At 44.0% G+C, this 18,747-nt stretch overlaps 1 protein-coding gene across 2 annotated transcripts in view; it reads right to left on the bottom strand.

The window, feature by feature from the left end:
• Nucleotides 1-18,747, bottom strand: part of LOC126919610 (uncharacterized) — a 222,799-nt gene that overhangs the window by 107,551 nt on the left and 96,501 nt on the right. For both annotated transcript variants that reach the window (XM_050729040.1, XM_050729042.1), the window contains 2 exons: nucleotides 7,631-7,801; nucleotides 3,477-3,621 (listed from right to left, as the gene is read on the bottom strand). In XM_050729040.1, coding sequence (XP_050584997.1) covers nucleotides 3,477-3,621; nucleotides 7,631-7,801 — 316 coding nt within the window. The remainder of the gene's footprint in view (nucleotides 1-3,476; nucleotides 3,622-7,630; nucleotides 7,802-18,747) is intronic.

The following is an 18,747-nucleotide window of genomic DNA, read 5'->3' as shown; positions in this document are numbered from 1 at the left end:
TACGCGAGTCGCGTCACGCGCGTGTTTTTAAATTCAGAAGAAATCCGTGAAGTTTCGGAATACTTTCTCTCCGTGCTGTATCCACGTTCCCAGGGTCCCGGTCCGTAATAACATTGAAATTCAATCCAACGTGCCGCTCTATAAAAGTAAACCAACCGATAGCGTATTCCTGATCATCGTCTTTCAGTCTTGTTCCAATTTTCTCTTAATCTGTGATCCTAGATCCGAGTAAAACGGCTGAAGTAAAGCAGATAATAGAGCAAATTCTGTTCGCAAGCTCTTGCGATAATACAACAGCACCACCGATCGTCGCGATATCGCGAATTGCGCACGTCGTTTTGTATCCCTTCTCGTTTAATCGCTTCGAGTACCGTATATCAAAACTGTCAGAAATAACCGTAACCGGCACGAAGAAAAAGATGTAGCTGTCAAAGAATGAAAGGAAACGCGGATAAAAATTGAAACGATGGAATAGACCGAATCATCTTCTTATTGCATTTGTCAGTTCAATTAGCGGAATTGAGAAGCTTTCAATGAGAGGATACGTGAAACGTTTCCCTGTACTTAACATCGTATCGTTTCTGCCTTTCTTCCCTCCCCAATCCTTCGATAAGATTTCACCGCTTCGCTCGCATCGCGAACAGCAGCCCTTCTATGCTGTGTGTCACGCCAACGTTACAGGCGAGGAATAACTCGTTCCTTTGGAAGTGGCAGCAACGAAAGGAATTCGTACGTTTCAAGAAAAGTAGCTATCTCTTTCGCGTAACAAGAATTCTGGGGTGAAAAAGACGATTCTTCTTGACACAAACGTTTATTTCGTCGTTTCGCGCATTTATCCCGTCAACGAGGAAAACACGACGATATGCGATAGAAAGGTTCGATGTCATTTATTAGCAAATAATTGAATTTCAGCCTGTTGACAAATTTCTTCCGTTGCCAATGGAAATGTAGCAATTTAATCGCGATTTAAACGCAGTTTATTCGCAACAAATCATAAACTTATTATTAGAAGTGCGCGTTCCGCTGTTTTATTAATAACTCGGCTAACTTTCTACGCTAGTCACCGAGCCGAGTAAACGTCTAATTAATTTTAGCCCGAAAACTTGGCCGGTACGTTGCACGTTGGTAGAACGGCGTTGTATGCCGCGTAGTGATGTTTTTCGCGTTCTGCCGCTATCCTTTTCAACCGAGAGGAAGTCGTTCACGGAAGAAACGAGTTTCTGCCACGTACTTGGAGGGTGCGAGAGAACGCGCGTCAGTTATGAACGATGGAGGGGTTACAACGTTTCCGCGAAGAAATTACTTAGGCGTCGCATGCAACGTTGGCGGGCCGTGCGTGGATCGGTTGCTTCGCGGAAAGTGACTGCTAGTATTTCCACACTGCTCGCGATTTCACGTTCGTTTTACCGCCCTTTAACGGCCACGTTACCGTGCCATTCGCGTTGTTACCTTAAACATCGTTTACCATCGCGCTTCCGTTGCGCCACCAGGAAAACTCAACCAAGGAGGAGGCGGTTGATAATGATGATGCAACGTACTCAGAAATTGTTACGAGCTTTTTTCAACGAAAGTGTCCGCTTTCCCAGCGAGACGATGATGCATCGTACTTGGAACTCGCTACAAATCGCTTCGACGAAAGTCATTGTTCGAGTTTTTACGCGTTATTCCCGTATAAAGTGCAGTTAGCGCAGTTTTGTATGCCACCTCTTTCTTCTTTTTTCTACTCGTTTTTTCTTTCTTTGCTTTGCTATTCAAAAAAGCTTCGGTAATGGCAATAATCGTATCATAGGACGGTACGTCAAACGATGAAAGTGACAAGAAAAATGCGAGGCGATTACTCAAGAAGAAAGATCAAGGGAGGTGGTCGTAAACTTTCGACGCGGCAGCAACTTCTGTAATTAAAAGCGTGTGCTCGCACACGCGCTCGATCGCTAATGGCTTTACGACGGAGCGGAGAGAAGGGAAGCAGACTGATGAAAAAACCTGTGGAAACTGGCCGATCTTCCGCTGTGCTAAATCTTAGGCAAACGAGGCTGAGAAGGATAAAAGTGTTCTGAACTATAACGCCTATCGATTTCTTTAGCGCGAAAATGTCGAAGGGTCGTTGAGGTTAGGGTCCATAAAATGGATCTCTTGTATAATCATCTTCTGGTGGGAAACGATGCTAAGCTAAGAACTGCACACTGAGTGTAATATATTTGCCGTTTAATCCAGATTTTGTAAGTTCCTTTTATACTTTGAAAATCTGGAATAAACTACGAGTATTAACGTTAAGACGTAGATAAAGATAGATTAAGTTGCTGTATAAATTTTCCTTTATTTTCACATCATGGGACGCGTCTCTTTAGCCTCGACTAATTTAAAACGTACCGTTAACGCAGACTATGCAACACGTTGGACGACCGTGTAAATTATACCAGCGTAGCGTTCGCGTAAAATTGAGAGGTCGCGATGAATAATTTTATAAAACATTGTCACGGAAAGAATCACAGGCTCGAATTAACTCGTCGTATATCGTTTATAGTATTTCTGTCGCGATAAACGTTAGTAACCGCGATATAGGTAACCATCGACGTACTAATTTCAACCACCACGTAATTTCATTTCTAATTTGAATCGCTACTATATACAGGTAAAAGGATTCTGATACGATTCATATCACCTACGATATCGATTTAATCAAAATAGAAGAGCGATCGTAGAAATTCTACACGGAAGCTAAGCAGTACATCTAATGGGTTTAAAATTACGTCAGACGGTCTGTCAGTCGACAACGGAACTTCATTTGCCAACTCCCCCTTAACTTTTCGTTGTTACCAGCACGTTCGTCGAGATTGAATGTTCGAGGGAGCTTAACGTTTCGATTTGCCGCGTTGCTTTTCAATCTCATATCACAGCTCCGAATTAGCCCCGTCAAACTTCTCCGCATATCGAACCTTTGAATATCGCGCGATCGCTTACCACCGGCGATAAAAAAGTACGTATCATCGCTACCTCTCGACCTGCCTCTTCATAAAGAAATTCGTCGGCATCAAGGGAGAAGCATTAGGTCCGACGTAGGGTGTGAGTCGACTGACATTGAAAAAAGGGGAAGTTGTTCGGTGTTTGAAGACGAACGGTGAATGGCTGAACGAACGGTAGGATGTATAGATACACAGAGGCGCAAAGAACGAAATTCAGCGCGAGAGCCAAAGAAATTTACTTCTTTGATTGACATTCAAAAGGAACACTCGGCGCTTTCTTTAAGTTGAATTATGAATAGAAGGAGCGTAGGAAAAGCCGACGAAACCTCCGAGGGAACATTTTTGAGAAGAGGCGGACGTAAATATTGACTTCCGGACTTACGGCCGTCTGGAAAATGGGGCGAACCCGTGGCGAACGCGTGGCATACTGGTTCGTTCGTGTGGGTTCGCCTGCATTCGCTCGATCGCCAAAAGTAGAATAAACTATGGTAATGATGCAACGTTTTCACTCACCGGCTCTCCATCCTGCACTTGCCCTCCCGCGCTTTGCAGTTGCTTTTGAAGTCCTCGAAAATCTGGCTGCACGATTTGCCGCGTAAACAGACGCTCAGCGCATGATTGCAGGTTGGCAGAGCTTCGATGGCGTACGGGTCCTTATCTGGAACGAGCATCAAGAAGTTAATGCAATATTTTCAGTTCGTCTTTTCGCTGAACGACGGCTTGCTAAGTGGCAACATCGATAGGCCAGAAGCGCGGCAGGAGAATTACGACGCTCGCCAATTTCATGGGGATAAATGAAAATATTGTCCGCGAGTATCTGACATTCAATTTAGCTTTAAATAGCATCGTTGCTAACGGAAATGAAATACCGAAGCATGTTCCTTTCTTAAAAAAAGAAAACTATTTTTCGAAAGAGATAGTTACCGCCCGTGACGTAACGAGTCACACAGTACAAGTTTAAACAGACAAAATTCTACTAAAAATCTGATACACCTCTTTGCTCGCTCGAAAGAAACGAATAAACATGAACGGGTTACGCGTACATTGAGCTCGCGTTTGTTCAAAGGGCGCGGTAATTGGTAGTCGAGTAATTAAAAAATTCCTCGAATGAAATTACCGTTCGTTACTAGCACGCTGAAAATTCATGGTACCGTTCGGAGCCCTAGAAATCGTGGCGAAATAAATCGAGGCTCTTGGACGTACAAATATAACGAAAAGACGTATCTGCGCGAAACCCAATGAGAAATAAAACAATAAGTCGCCGGTGCGGGCGCCTGGGTCTGGATAAAAAGAAGAATCAGAAAATAATAAAGGTATTCTCTTATCAAAGGGGGAAAGAAGGGTCCGGATGGGTGTGTTAAGAGGCGAGGAGAGATTTTTCGCGGATAAAGGGAAGAGGATCCGGAAATTTCCTGTGAATAATTTCAAAGACCGCCATCCCTCTCCTCTTATTCCGCTCACGAATTCCGCGATAACAAAAACGATCACAATTAAACGCCGGATTAATTCATTTAAGGCCTAAGAGATCCGTAAGCGGATATAGTTGAAGAAAAATGGATAAAAATCGGAGAAGGAAGAAGTCAAGTCGCAGCATTTACAATCTGCTTTGTAAATTAAGAACGGAGATGAAAATGATTAGCAAACGCGCGTGAGATATACGTAAAAAAAGGAGTCGATGAAATAAGAATAATGGAAGATGGAAGGATAGATGGGCGAGAGGGAGGACCAGATAAAGAAAAGAATTCCTCTCGCGGAATCGACGGGAAAGAGGATAGGCATTCTGTTGGCGTCGCTAAGAGTGAAAACGAAAAAGGAAAAAGATAACGAAAGGGGAAAGAGCGAGAAAAGCTGAGAAGACTAGGGAATAGAAGGTAGTAAGGGGCGGGGGAGGTAGGATCGCGGCTGGAACAGCGAGTGTGAGTGAAAAGAAGCGTATTGGGAATTATCCGTGAATCGTTCGAAAATGCTCAAAAGGCTCGACGGCCCGGACGAGCGAGCCCTCGGGAAAATGAACAATGGAGACCGTAGGAGAAGCCGCAATGGCGCGGAGGTTATATAAGAGGCCGCAGTCAAAGATATCGCGATCCTTTTGTTTCTTGCACGAGAGCCGCGTCCGATCCTCTCTTTTCATCGAAGGGAAATGTCCGGCTGAGTGGCACCTCGATCAAATTTTCTTGTGTCGTACGATGTCCGCTATAACTTCCGCTACGTTGTCTCCGACAACTTTCCAGATAACCTTCCTACGATTAACCTAACCTCATCTGATACGTCACGGGCAGCTCGCGACGACGCCGGCTAAACCTAAAGATAAATGTTTACGATAGATTCGTTTCCATGGTAAAATTATCCAACGGACTAAACATCCATCAAGCATTCGATCGATGTTAAATCGCGTTTCAGATAGTTGATACGCGTCGAATGTACTTTATCGGAAAATGACAATGACATATTACGGGGCGGCTGCGTTTTGTATCGATAAAATATTCATTAAATTGGTCCGCAAACGCGAAACGAAAGAGGATCAGGAATCGAGGGTCGGTATTCGTGGTACGTGAAAATGTTAATTTCAAAAGGAAAACGGAAATGTCTAGAAAAGGAAGCAATTAAGAGAAAAATAAATTAAGGTCACGAGCCAAGATTTCACCGCCCGTGAACTCCGCCTTCAAATATAATTTTGCTATTAAAACAGTGAGAAGAAAAAGCGGAACTTTGCAGCAGAAATACTTTGAGCAAAGATTGACGGTGTAGGGAATTTATGGATGATCGACAAGGTTACCAAAGCGTTCGTCAAACTGATATACCGAACTCTCGCACGAACGCTCTAACGTCGACATGCTCGACGTAACTGAAAATATAATTGCTCGCCAAATACAAATAAGATAGCGAAGGATGGATGTTTCAAGAGATCAAGAACGAAGGAGAAAACGCGAGCCATTGCGATCCTCGAGGCCGAAGGAGCAGGAATAATTTGGAAGTAATGAGTCGAGCAATTAGAAGAGTTTGGCCAGAATCTTAATTACATTTATCCCAGTGTATAAGCCGGCATGGTCCGGTGAAAGCCGGTCATACGGGAAAGGCAACGCGGATAATGAAAGCCCCGTGCCGCAGCCGCTACGAAAACCAGGAAGCTTCGGCACTTAATGAGATTAAATTCGCCCTCCTGCTTCGAAAAAAAGAAAACGAAGAAAAGGAAGAACTGGCTTCCGGGTGGCGAAAAAAAAGAAGCAGAAGGAGAAAGGAGGCCTGGCAAAGGCACGCAGCTCTTCCCTTTTCCCTCTGTTAAACGCGCAAAGATCCGCGCGTTTTCCTCCTCTCGAAGTCAACGTCAGTTCCAGAATCCAGTGAAAAGCAACGCGTTGTAGCTTATGCAGCCGAGACCTTTGAAGCTTTCGACGAGGCATAAAAAGATCGCAAAAAGAACGAAGAAATCGGTTCTAAGCTTTCGCCTCGATGCGCCGAGCGTAACGTGTTGCATCTACGATCATCCGGCTCTGCCTCGCCACCTTCGTTTTTCATCCACGAGCTATACTGCGCCAGCGTTTCGACCGAATTAAATCACCTATCCTATTATCGAGTCGAGGGTACGAAATAATTAAGAGGGTTAACCGACACCGGCATTCGCGAGTATATCCCGAAATTAGATACCTCGTTGAGAATTTTTAAAAAGAGGAGAGCGGATCGATGACCGTAACTCTATCTTGTATCAATCGAACAGAGAGCAGAGAGATGCGATTTTTCACTGTGGACGTTTTAAAAAATCGAATGACCGCGGATGATGAATTAGAAATGGAGGAGCGAATACACGATGCGAGTACCGGGCATGAAAAGCGACCTTACATGACCCAGTTGTGAACGAGCGGAGTGACATGCGAAAAAATAGATAAGAATAATTGTATTTCCAATTTTCCTCGGTCGAAAGGTCTAACCAAGCAAAACCGAGTTAAAATAGAAAATATGTAGTTACTGACGGCAGACGTGCCGGTCGATCCAACGAGAAAGCGTATTGCTGAAGGGGATCGTGGTAAAAAATATCAGACTACAAGCTCCGTGCTGGTCGAAAGGCATTCGGATAATCTTGCTCGTGCGAAGGGGAATCACGGAGAATGCGAACGGTAAATATCGTCGACGATTTCTCAGGTAAAGACGAACGGGACAGATTCCGGTTTCGAGGACGCTCGAGCTTCGACCAACGTTCTCCTTCTTCTGGTTGGCGGCTTGCTTCGAGTGCGTACAACGCCAGATAGAAGTTAAGGTTAAACAAGAAACGAACGATGGGACAGATTATTGGAAACGTCGCGCGTCTACGACTCGTTAAAAGTTTTCGAGCATCGTCGATGGACGACAGACCGAGACCGCCGAGAGGAATTTCCCCGACGTTCGCTCGGAATCTCTCGCTGCAATCACGGCCTCGCGATTAAACGCTTGTTAGAAGATTAACGCGTGTCCAGCTCGATCCCTTTTTCACGGCGACTAGATCGATCTTAATTGATTTCCTCTGTTTCCGCCTATAGAATCCTATTTTCTGATAATAGAAAAACTCGACGACTTTATATTCGTGGAAAGATTGGCGATCGTATCTGGCCCGTTAAAATACGCGGAAGGCTTGTTGCAATTTCTTTGGATACTACCTATCGAAAAATGTAAATTTTCCTTCGATGAAAACTTACCTTTCTTTGAGACGTAGATGCAAGGGTGGTCGAAGAGGAAATTCTGAAAACTGTTGCAATCCGGATCTACATGCGGTTCCCTGCAGAGGCACGTTGGGCGGAAGAAAGGGAAAGCTTGCAGAGTGTGCAGGGCCGCTTGACACTTTGTCACTGTCACCGTCGAACAAGCCACTGAAACAGTTAAATTATTATTAAGCAAGCACGCCCATTGCCGATGACAAATACGTCTCCTTAACGAGGCGCGAGTACGAATAAATGTTGCGTACCTCTCTCGTATCAAATGGTCCTCGTAAACACGTGACAGTTACGATAGGGAAATGAAACGCGCAATTCGAACGTGCGAATGACGCCGGACGAAACACAAGGCCGTAATGGCGCGTACGATTAAACGAAAACAGAAGAAAATCGAATCGACAAAGTCGTACGTGTACGTGTCTCGTGTACGGTGGATTCGGCAGGATTATATTTCGCGGACAATAATTGGTGGAAGAAGACGCGACAAACGTCTGTAACGCGTAGCTGCGGAGACCGGGAAATCCCATCGAGGAATTGGGCGTAACGGGAGCCGAACAAGGCCCGACAGAGAGATTATCGTGCAAGAATGGAACGGTCGCGTTACACCGCAGGGAGCAATGGGAAGTCCTATAGTCGGAAAACCGAGGATAACACTCGAGGTGCCTCGATCGTTTCAGCAACAACAGTTCAACCTTCTGTGTAAACGTAACCCCTTTTCCTTGTTGCTACGACGCGACGGTAAGATCCATCGACTGTCGTCGTCGATGCGATACGCGAGGAATGTACACGCTTAGAAAAATTTCACCCGAGGGAAGAATATAGAGAGATTACATTACGAAATTGTTGAACGCGAAAAAGAACTTATAGAGGGCGATATATGTAAGACGAGGCATTTCGCGTCGTGATATATTCGTTTCGCAACAGTTAAAAATTAATTTGCCGCCTGAGAAAGGTGATTTCGCCTGGAGTCGCGTCGTAAACTTTGCCTGGCCATTACTTAGCCGGCCGAGAATCCAATCGATCCGGGAAACCAGGCTTTTAGGACACCGGGTATAACTTTCCTAGAAGACCGTGGAAAGATGGCAAACGAAGAGTCAGTGCTCTATCTTAAATTAAACATTAACTTCTGGCTGCCAGAGAATTTTACTTTCCGCTTTGTAGCCGGAACTCCGGCTCGTACGAATCTTTTTCTTCTTTCCTCCCCGGTGGCATTCCCTTTATTTCTCTGCCATGCCAGCACCAGCACTCTTATTTCCTCGTCGACGGAACGTTTAAATTAGGTCGCGACGACGTCGACGCCGCCGATGGTTAACGTCGTTTTCATCGGTTCGCGACGAATCTATGCCACAAGTTGCACGTTGCCGTCTTCGCCGAGTCTCCTCAAAAAATTCACCCAACGAAAATCGTATCATCGGCGCGTCCTTCGAATCAACGTCCAAAAGACTGGTCGTGATAAAGAAACGGATCGCCTCCTCCCGGGTTAGCAACTCTCTTCTCTTTCCATTTTTGCATCGTATTGCAGACGCGATTTGTTATCGAGATAAATCGAGATTATCGGATCGCAGAGCCGTGCTAATATTCCGTTAGCGGGTGGAAAAGCGCAATTGAAACTTCCACTTCGGTCATTATTTTTCGATCTGACATTCGACGATGACGACGACATCTGGATTCATTACTTATACCCCATCGCCGCTGCTGCACGGTTATTACGAAACTTACGATGTCTTGGAATAGTAATTAAGGCGCACTCTCGTTCCTATTCTTTCTCCGAACGACGCTGTACTAATTAATCTGCGTACGGGGGAATCTCGCGCGAGCAGGAAAAAGACGAGGAAGAGAGCGAGTTGAAACTGCTTTAACGAGGAAATATTTTAACCGTTAAAATCGTTGCGCGAGTAGTCTAGGAAGGTTGCTCGGCCGATATCTCGCTCTTTCGTTCTCGCAAGAAACAACATCTCGTTGAATAAATAACAAATAAATATGATACGTAAGAACGCGGCATAAGATTATCGAAACCATACTGACGTCTCCTAGGAATTTTTCAGGAATTGCAGATGCTTAGACGGCCAATTTGCGAAATTGAAACGCTGCTTTGTCCTTAAACGATCTGACCGACTCCGACCCGGTACCTTGCCCGCTCTTTGATATTTAAATCTGACAATTTAGTACCACTTTAGAATAATCGTATCAACCGATCTCCTACCCCGTACTACGTGGAAAGTTGCGGATCGTAACGAAGCGAAACAGAAACCGATCGGCGGGAAATAGTTTCAGCGAGAATAACACGATCGCGGCGGATCGCCAATGAAAATAAAATTCGGCAACATTCGAAACCGATACGATTCGAAAACTGCAAGGCAATATCAAAACAGATTTAATAAAACAGGAAACAAATCAACCGCGGCGAAAATAAAAAGTATACGGTCCGCTATCGACTAGAAACGACACGGTTAGAAGATTGATTGTTCTCTGAAAACAAAAGGAAACCAATAAAAAAAAAAACAAAGAAGCAAAAATAACGGAAACAACGTTGTAAAACTTGCTTCGTATTATCCTACGGGGGTTGAATCGATGGTAGCGTAGAAGTCGTGAACACGCTCAAATCGTCACAATACACGATATTGCACGAAACCGAGGATCTGGCAGCTGCAGTTGCAGCTGCACCGACGCTGATACCGTCCTGTCTCTCCCGTTTAATGCTCCCATACCGCGCCTATGCACCATGCTCTACGAGAACTCGCATGGTCACTGTTAGATAGCGGTTTCAGGGAACTACGCGATGCAGAGAAAGCAGGAGAGAGAACGCCACGAGATCATACGTACATACGTTTGTACGATTGTGCACCACCCATCTGCGTTCTGCGAGGTGGACTACCAACCACTATCCGAAACATGTGCCCTTGTCTCCATGGATAGTACAGGTGATACCTTCATCTCTATTCAAAGCTAACCGCCGTGCTCGATTTTACCTTTTAACCGAATTAAATAGGAATTTTCACTACGATAGGCAGAAACGGTGTCTGTTTCGTTTTATAATTTCGAATGATGGTCGATAACCTTAGCCTGGGTAATCATAAAATTGATACAGAGCTAGCCGAATAGTTGAAAATTTCGTCTAAACGATTCAATTTGCCGATCCTTTTTCCCTGCTCGAGCAAGAGACAGTGCTTACTTTGCTTCTTTAGTCTCATTTTTCGATCAAACGTTTTCTTCGCAAGAAACGGATGGTTAGCCTGGCTAAATGAATCTTCTTTTGTCTTACGAAGGAACGTCGCAAGAAACTCGTAGCTTCTTTACGATTTTTATAACCGCGCTGGAAATCGTCAGAGTGAGGAAAACGTTTCTCGATGGGCTTTCATTAAAACGGCCGAATTATTTCCTAAGTAACGACTTTAATTCGGATGAAAATGTCCTGCTTTTTACCGGAGATAACGACCTTATTATATCGAGATCCTGGTTAGCAACTTTTTACCAGGACTCTCGTCTCTATGTTGCGAAATGCTCTTCGCAATACACGCTCGGAGATTTGAACGCGATAGTTCTGCTTTGTATTCAACCTGAACTTCCATATTCGTTACGTACGCCAAAAAAAAAAAGAATTAGTATCTCTTTTTTCCTTTTCTTTTAGTCTTCCCGTCTGTTTTTCATTTCGTACTCGTACACCAGGTCGGCTATTAGTATCTCTTATCCATTATATCATAAACGCCAGAATAGCTAATTAGTTTCTTTCCTTTTTGAATTGTTTAATTGAGGACGACCGCGTGCGTGTCTATTTTATTTCTTCTTCTTTCAATTTCGTTCGAAAGTTGACGAAAAATAAAAGATGGAAATTCAATTAAGGTAACGTACGGTATTTTTATAGAATCGAGCAGAACGAAACATAACAAATTAGAGTCACGACGTTGTCAGGAAAATAAAAACGCGGGGAAATGCGTTTGTGAAAAAACGTACCCGTTCGCTTCGAGAAATCGATGTGGATGAATTTATCAATACTTGCACAATTGCGTTCTCTATCGACGGGTCGGATCGCTTTGTCTCTATTTCAGTCTCGATATTTCGACTATCTAATTTACCATAGCATCTACAAGTGAAAATGCAGCCGTTTTGTTCTAGTACAAACGCGTATCCCGCAGGACACATAGAACTCGTAGGACTGTATCGCGATCTATTGGGATTTGTTACATCAAAGTAACCACCGGATCGAACGATTAAAGCGATGTAAAAATATGAAAGTTCAAAGGATGTAGCCGATGTTCGGACGTCGAAGATAAAAAGGGCACACACCGCAAATATAATTGCAACGTTTATTAAATCTTCCGCGATCAAATGGCCACGCGTTTTCCCGATTTTTATTAAACAGCCTCGGAAAAAGCTTTCGATTCGAACGGTTACAAAGCGAACGACATCGGCTTTTGATCGCGTCGGATCCCTATTGTCTCGATTCTCATTCTCTTCTATAATTATCATAAAATCCGTGTGACCCGCGCGCTTCTATATTCGTTTCTCGAACGGTAAAAATATTGCTTGTCTCGTAATATTTCAGCTATTGAAAGGAAAAAAAAACCGGGGCGTGGAAAAAACTTTCGCAAAACATTAAATTAACGGCATAAATCCTGGAATTTCTATTTTTATCTCTGTATTATTCTGAGTTTTTCATCGTCGTGCTTGTCCGTTCGTCATTGATGCGCGGCGTGGGGCTGCCTTTCGTTCTCTCTTGTTCCACGTCGCGCTTTAATTATCAGAATACGTTCCGGAAATACCGTGCCGTGATGAAGAGACCGGTGCGTTGATAAAAAGCGCAACCGATCGTGGCCAGGGCCGGCGCGAGCCTCTGTTATAATTCATCGGTGGCGAAAAATGAAAAGCGAAAAAATATGTGCAGCCAACGGATAACTCGCGATCTCGAACAAATCAGAGGCAGGATACGCGACACCAGTCTCTTTCTCTTTTCCTTTCTATCCTCGCGTTTTCCTTTTTTCTATCCGCTTTTCTCCGGCGTATGTTCGCCTAGGAACACACGCAGACACGTGCACAACGTGTGAATCCCGTACACAGCCATACAATTTTCCCTCCTCCGTCGCTATCTTTCTCCTACCTAGGCCATTGTGCTCAAGAACTGTGCACGGCGCTTTGCCGTAACAACGTACATTGTATTTTCGAACAATGGGAGGATCCTTCTACCGTCCCCATCACCGTTTCCACCCTCTTTGCCACCTTATCGGTGCTTTTTTCCACGGCAAGACCACGCTTTCCACGCTTATTAATGGCAGCAAGCGGCAAGCGACCGTTGAGCTTCGATTTCGAGCAGTCGCGTTTTATTCCGGCATCGTTCCTTTTAAAATTATCTCTTTCCTCTTTCTTCTAGAAGTTTTCTCGGGGATTGCTATTCGCGGATCAACGAGAACCGATTCGTTTCGACGTTAGTAGCCCAGATTCTCTTCCACGCTTTTCCTAAAAGACTCGACTTTATTTCCTCCTCAATTACGTTTCCGCGAGACTCCGCCAGCATAATACTCTGCCGATTCTTTGTTCCATTAATTAAATAACCCGAGGATCCTGTTATTTGCTCTCACAATAACCTCTGTCTACGACACGAACGAATCTTCGCTTGAAAAATCGAAATTCCGAGAGATTCTCGCGATCGCAACGGAATATCCCGGAACCGTGCCGCCTTTCACGGAACGATTAAAAAGTTACGGAGCATGAAAATATAAAAGAGACGAAAGAAACGTCCGTGGTGTTTCACGGCGATGAAACTTGCTGAACTTTCCTCCTCGGATTTCATCCGGATTCTCGGCATCGTCAATCCTGCGCGTTTAAAAGTAACGTTTCCCGTTCTCCGGTAAAGCTCGGCCGACGAAATAATTAACCGTTTCATTTGAAGGAAAGTGCGCGTGGATTCGAAAGAAGCTCTTAAAGTGGAGGCAGTAACCGACCGGGTCTTGGGAAACAGAGCGACCGACTAATCAGCTTGTCCTCTTTGTACAGTCCGTGATTTGCAACCAATGAACCAAAGTTTGCGCTCGCCTTGCGTTCCTTAATCGTAGAATCCCCGAGAAGAAAGTTCCGCTAGAAATAACGTGGAATAAAAAACCAACGATTCGGAAGCCTCGTGCCAAAACGACTCGAAATTTCTTCTTTTCTCTGGCCGATAACGGTGGTCGGTAAATTCGACGAATAGCAGGATAACGACTAGAATGTCGCGTGTACTTGGCTGGCAAGTTATTTCGTCGTAGAAATTAGATTGTACGCAACGTCCTCGTGAAACGATATTGCCGTATTCGTTCGCAAAGTGATTTTCGTTCGTGCGCATAATAACCAACGACGAGGCAGAATTTTCCCCCGACGAACGGGGTAGAGCGACGATCGAGGGTTTAACGGAAGGGTGGTTTGTCTACCGGTTGCCATAACAAGGGACGAAGGGCCGCGTGCTCGTATATTCCGGATCATTTTACCGTATAAACGTTTAAGCAGCAAATTGATTGCCCCTACGGCTCATGCTAAACCCAATAAATGTAATCGTGCTCACCGATTATATCGTTGCAAAATCGTGTGCGATCGTGCACGTAATCAAACGCGTAAATTTCTACGCGACACCGTACAATTAAACAATGCTGGCTTACCATACTCGAGGATAAGCAGTTTTAAGTTGCCTCGTTATCGGCCAATCGAGAAATCTATCTGGATTTTCCACGAGTTTTTGCATTTCGATAAGTGGCCATCGAGCCAACGATCGGTTTTCCTGCCTTGCGAATTTTACACGACCATTTTCACGAGGTTACTCGATCGATACTTTTTATCACGCAACGTATGATTTTCGTACACATCGATTCGCGTCGTCAGCAACTTGGTCACTTGTTCGAAGTTTGGAAAAAGTAGCGAGCCAAAGGGGAAGCGGGCAAGCACGGCCAAGGAAGAATTAAGCTTGTTCTCGATTTTCTAAAGCAGTTTCTTATCGATACACTGTTAACGAGATAATCCGGCCAGCAACGAAATTACGTTTACAGGAGACTTTTACGTTAAAGCGCCTGGCTAACGATACCCACTACGTCGCGCGGCAATCTTTTTCCTTAAGTTTCTATGAAAACTAAACGATCGTCGGAACGTTGTGAAAAAAACGTCCTTAAGATAGAAGCCCCGATAGCGACTAAATGAAAATGGCTTCTTCGCGAGCCGAGCTTCTCCTTGAGAGTACACCTACTGAAAAACTTTCGCCTCGAAAGGAGGAACGCCTTCGATTCATGAAGCTGCCCAAGCTTGGAATATATTTTCGAGAACCTTTCGCCATTTTATTTCGAAATAAAAACGAATCGATCGCAGTTACAGCGACTAACGCGAATACACAAAATTCAGGATATTTTGTTGCAAGTTTCGAACGTTGATCCGAGATGCGAAAGTCACACAAGACATCCTACGATTTTACTTTGTCACCAGTTTCATCCAGCATCGTTGGAATTCGCGCTGAAACGCGAGCGTTTCTAAACTGAAAATCTGTCCGGAATTCCTCTCCTATTAATTGCCTTTCTCCTTGACCCGAGGAAAAATTACACCCTAAGCTCTGGTTGCTGAAACGCGAGGCTGAAAGTAACGAGGCTGATGTTGGCTAACGCGTGTAACGGAGGTCGCCTATTATAATCAAAAAGATTCGTTTCGAGAAATCCCAACATCGCCTCATTCTGAACGTTACATCTCGTTTCGATTGAAATGGGCCGCACGAAACGCGAATGATCGGTCCGTGATAATGCCAGTTCGCCTAAAGGAGAACGCGAATAACGTAAGATAGAAGCTATCCATCGCGAAGAAACGAAGGTCTGATAGGATCGTCGAGTATTATTTTGTTTCCGCTGAATTAATTTGGCTCGCAGTTACAGCAAGTAAATTCGTTTATACCTTCAGGCGTAATCGATGATTTGGCTCGAGTTCAAACAATCAATCATTCGGCCGGCCAACTGTTGACCAAATGAAAGCGTTATTTCAAATGACACGGGGATTCCCGGTGCGGGCTCGGTTTAACCTTTAACCAGACTGTCGAATATGGGACAGGAAACATAAACTTCGGCTTGTGCAGTTACACGCGCCACGATTTGTACGCGGTATTTACTGCGAGCATAAATAACACGACGATTTCGCGTTACGTTAATTATGACAATCATTTAAGCTTGCCAATTGTTTCGAACAATCGCGTGTAAACGATATTGTTGAAATCTGATTAAAAATTAGCCAGACGTAGGATTCGACTAGTTCGACAATGTCAAGAATTTAGGTAATGGCCTAAAAGAAAATGTTAATGCATTTATCCTCGTCGATTCTATAAATAGGTATCGGCTCGTTAAAAAGCGAAGCTATTGCCCGGGAAGCTCTGGTTCTAAGTTTCCCACAGTACATATATATTCAGTGGAATCGATCGTAATGGTCGGCGCGTGTACCTTTCGCGGCGTTAGTGATAAGCCCCGAAAGCATCGGGATTAGTATGTGGCGATAAATCAGAATTAATTTGAACGTCCACGCTATCCCTTTTAACGTTTTACTTAGTCGACGAAGCGGAGAATCGAAAAGAGAAGTAGGCGGTAGACAGAAGGAGAAATCGGAAATGCAAAGGAGATGAGGTAGCAAAGCAAGGCGAACAGAGAAACGGAGAAAGCAAGGGAAAGGGACACGATGGGAAAAGTGCAGGAAGATTCATAAATCCAAATAAACGTTTGGAGCCTCTTCTGCCTTGCAGATTTCAAACAATCGCGATTCCAAAGCGAATTCGAATATCCCTTTCTCTTCGGTTAATATTCCTTTTCGCGTTATTCATTGTTCTGACGTATGATTCAGCGGTGGCACGGGACAAGGGTCCTCTAACGACGACTTGACATTTGAATTTTAAAGTTAAATCTAGTCTGTGCATTATTACGCGGCCGACAGGTAATTTCTGCGCCGCTTGGCTAAAATTGTGCGCACGCTACTTACTTAAACCGGAGAAATTTGTAAAATAATTATTCGATTATTTACATTCAGATATACATATATATATATATATATATATAGTGAAAATTAATTTTATAGGGATGGCATAACAAAACGGAGAAAAACGTTATCCAGGTAAAAATAGTTTCGAACTGGAAAACTAGCTGGAGATATGAAGGAATTAGTATTAAGCATAGAAAATACTCGATGCTTCTGGGATAAAGGGAAACGCTTGAATAAAAATCTGCACGTGCTGGAACTCATAAATCTCGGCGCGTACGTGACGCTTCAACCGAGATTGGAAAGCTTAATCTTGGCTGGGAAAATTGGCCCTTAACAATGCAGCCACTCCTATCCTCGATTCGACTAACAATAAGCTAAACCGATTTGTCAGCCTTTAATTTATAATGTATCGAAACAACTTTGGTTCGAGGGATTGCTATTATAAAAGTTGTACGCGTTATTTGTAAGTTAATTAGAAATTTTCCAAGTATACCGCAATTTGCATAGTAATGACTTTTCGCGCAACACAAATAGCTTGAAACAAGCAATTAGCTTAGCAATTATAATCCCAAGGAATCGCTCTAATCTATTTTACTTGATTACTTATTCCCTTCGAATCAGAACGATCAATGAATAATTTACATAACTGTCAAGTTTGCGGGAAATCTCCTATAATCACATCGCTCGATTCTCATTAGTACGATCGTCTTTATTCGATAAACAGGCTATTGATTTGCCTCGACAACCTCAAAATCAATCATCCAAGAATCCCAGAAATTAAAAGACACACAAACCACAGGCGTCTCGATGATCATACCTTCTCGAACCTGGAACGCAACGTAATCGAAAGATTACAGAGGGAAAAAAGAAAACTCTCGGGATAGAAGAAGGAAGGCGGGGGGTCGTTATTTACGGACGTAAGTAGCACCAGCCGCAAAATGCCACCGATGCCTTTTAATAAGAGAGTCTTGCCATACCATATCCTCTGGCCGACACGTTATTACTTTGGACGTCTGCATACTTGGTACGCCTCCGTCTGTGCCTTCATCACCGAGAAGCAACTCCTACTGAGGATCGCAACCTACACGCTATGACGTGGCGTGTAACTGCAAATAGATAGGTGGAAAAAGAGTGCTCAAACGGAACGACCGGCTCATATAAGGTTCAGCCGGTTCACAAGTATCCGTACACATGGACCGAGGTTGCGAGAATTCACGAAATCCCAAATCGACTAGGAATCCCCTTCCCACGCATCCTCTATCGACCGATTTTCTGGACAAGCCTCTCTAGCGGGTCGGCTGTCAAGCGCACAACCCTCAGGAAGCTGGAAAGGTACGCTCACGAAATTTCACTTCGGACAGCAAAATGGAAACTGAATCCTTCTTGTCGGCTAGAATGGCTGAATGCAGCGAATACGATGTCCACCCGCTGATTTATCATGGACTTTCTTCGTTAACACGATGACGAGCGGCGGTACTTTATTCGTTTTCATTGTCGACTTTCCTCTGACGGTTTTAAGGTTTAACGTTAGTCCGTTTGTAACAGTTAGCACGTTTGCAGAAGAGAAGAGGAACAGCGAAAGAAAGCTCGTTTCTTCGATATTAAGAACAGAGTACGTCCGTAGTTGTGCTATTTGCCGGGAAATGTTCAATGAAAATGTATTGGGCAGATAAAGCCGGATATTCGAAGAGACAAAACTGGCGGAATGAAAAGTAAATTCTTTGAATTTTGCGATCAACGAAAGCAAAATGGAACGAATATTTTGCGATATGTGACAGAGAAATAATGAATTTAAGCGTTCCATTGAAACTGGAATTATTCCTGAGCGCCGTGAAAATCAGTGACGAATCGTTGCTACTTTCGAATAAAGTAAAAGCATTTATTAATCAGGTTGCAGGTAACAACAAATCGATTACGTAAATTAAAATAGGACAGTGCACAGGAGCGAAATGTGCACAAAGGGAGCGAAACGGGCCATTCACGTTGCGCAATTAAACGATCGTTCAATCAGAATTATGCAAGCGATATCGAATAAACATTCAACTGGCGCAGCCAGTTTGTCGAGAATGAATAAGCTTTAAGTGTAAGATCACCGCCGAAAGCAGTTTACGGAATAACAGCTTGCTATCTGCGAAGATTTTCCTAGA

This window comes from Bombus affinis, chromosome 8 (genome assembly GCF_024516045.1).
Source record: "Bombus affinis isolate iyBomAffi1 chromosome 8, iyBomAffi1.2, whole genome shotgun sequence".
NCBI classification, from domain to species: domain Eukaryota; kingdom Metazoa; phylum Arthropoda; class Insecta; order Hymenoptera; family Apidae; genus Bombus; species Bombus affinis.
Note: the sequence above shows the minus strand (reverse complement) of the source record. Positions and strands in the feature narration are given on the sequence as shown.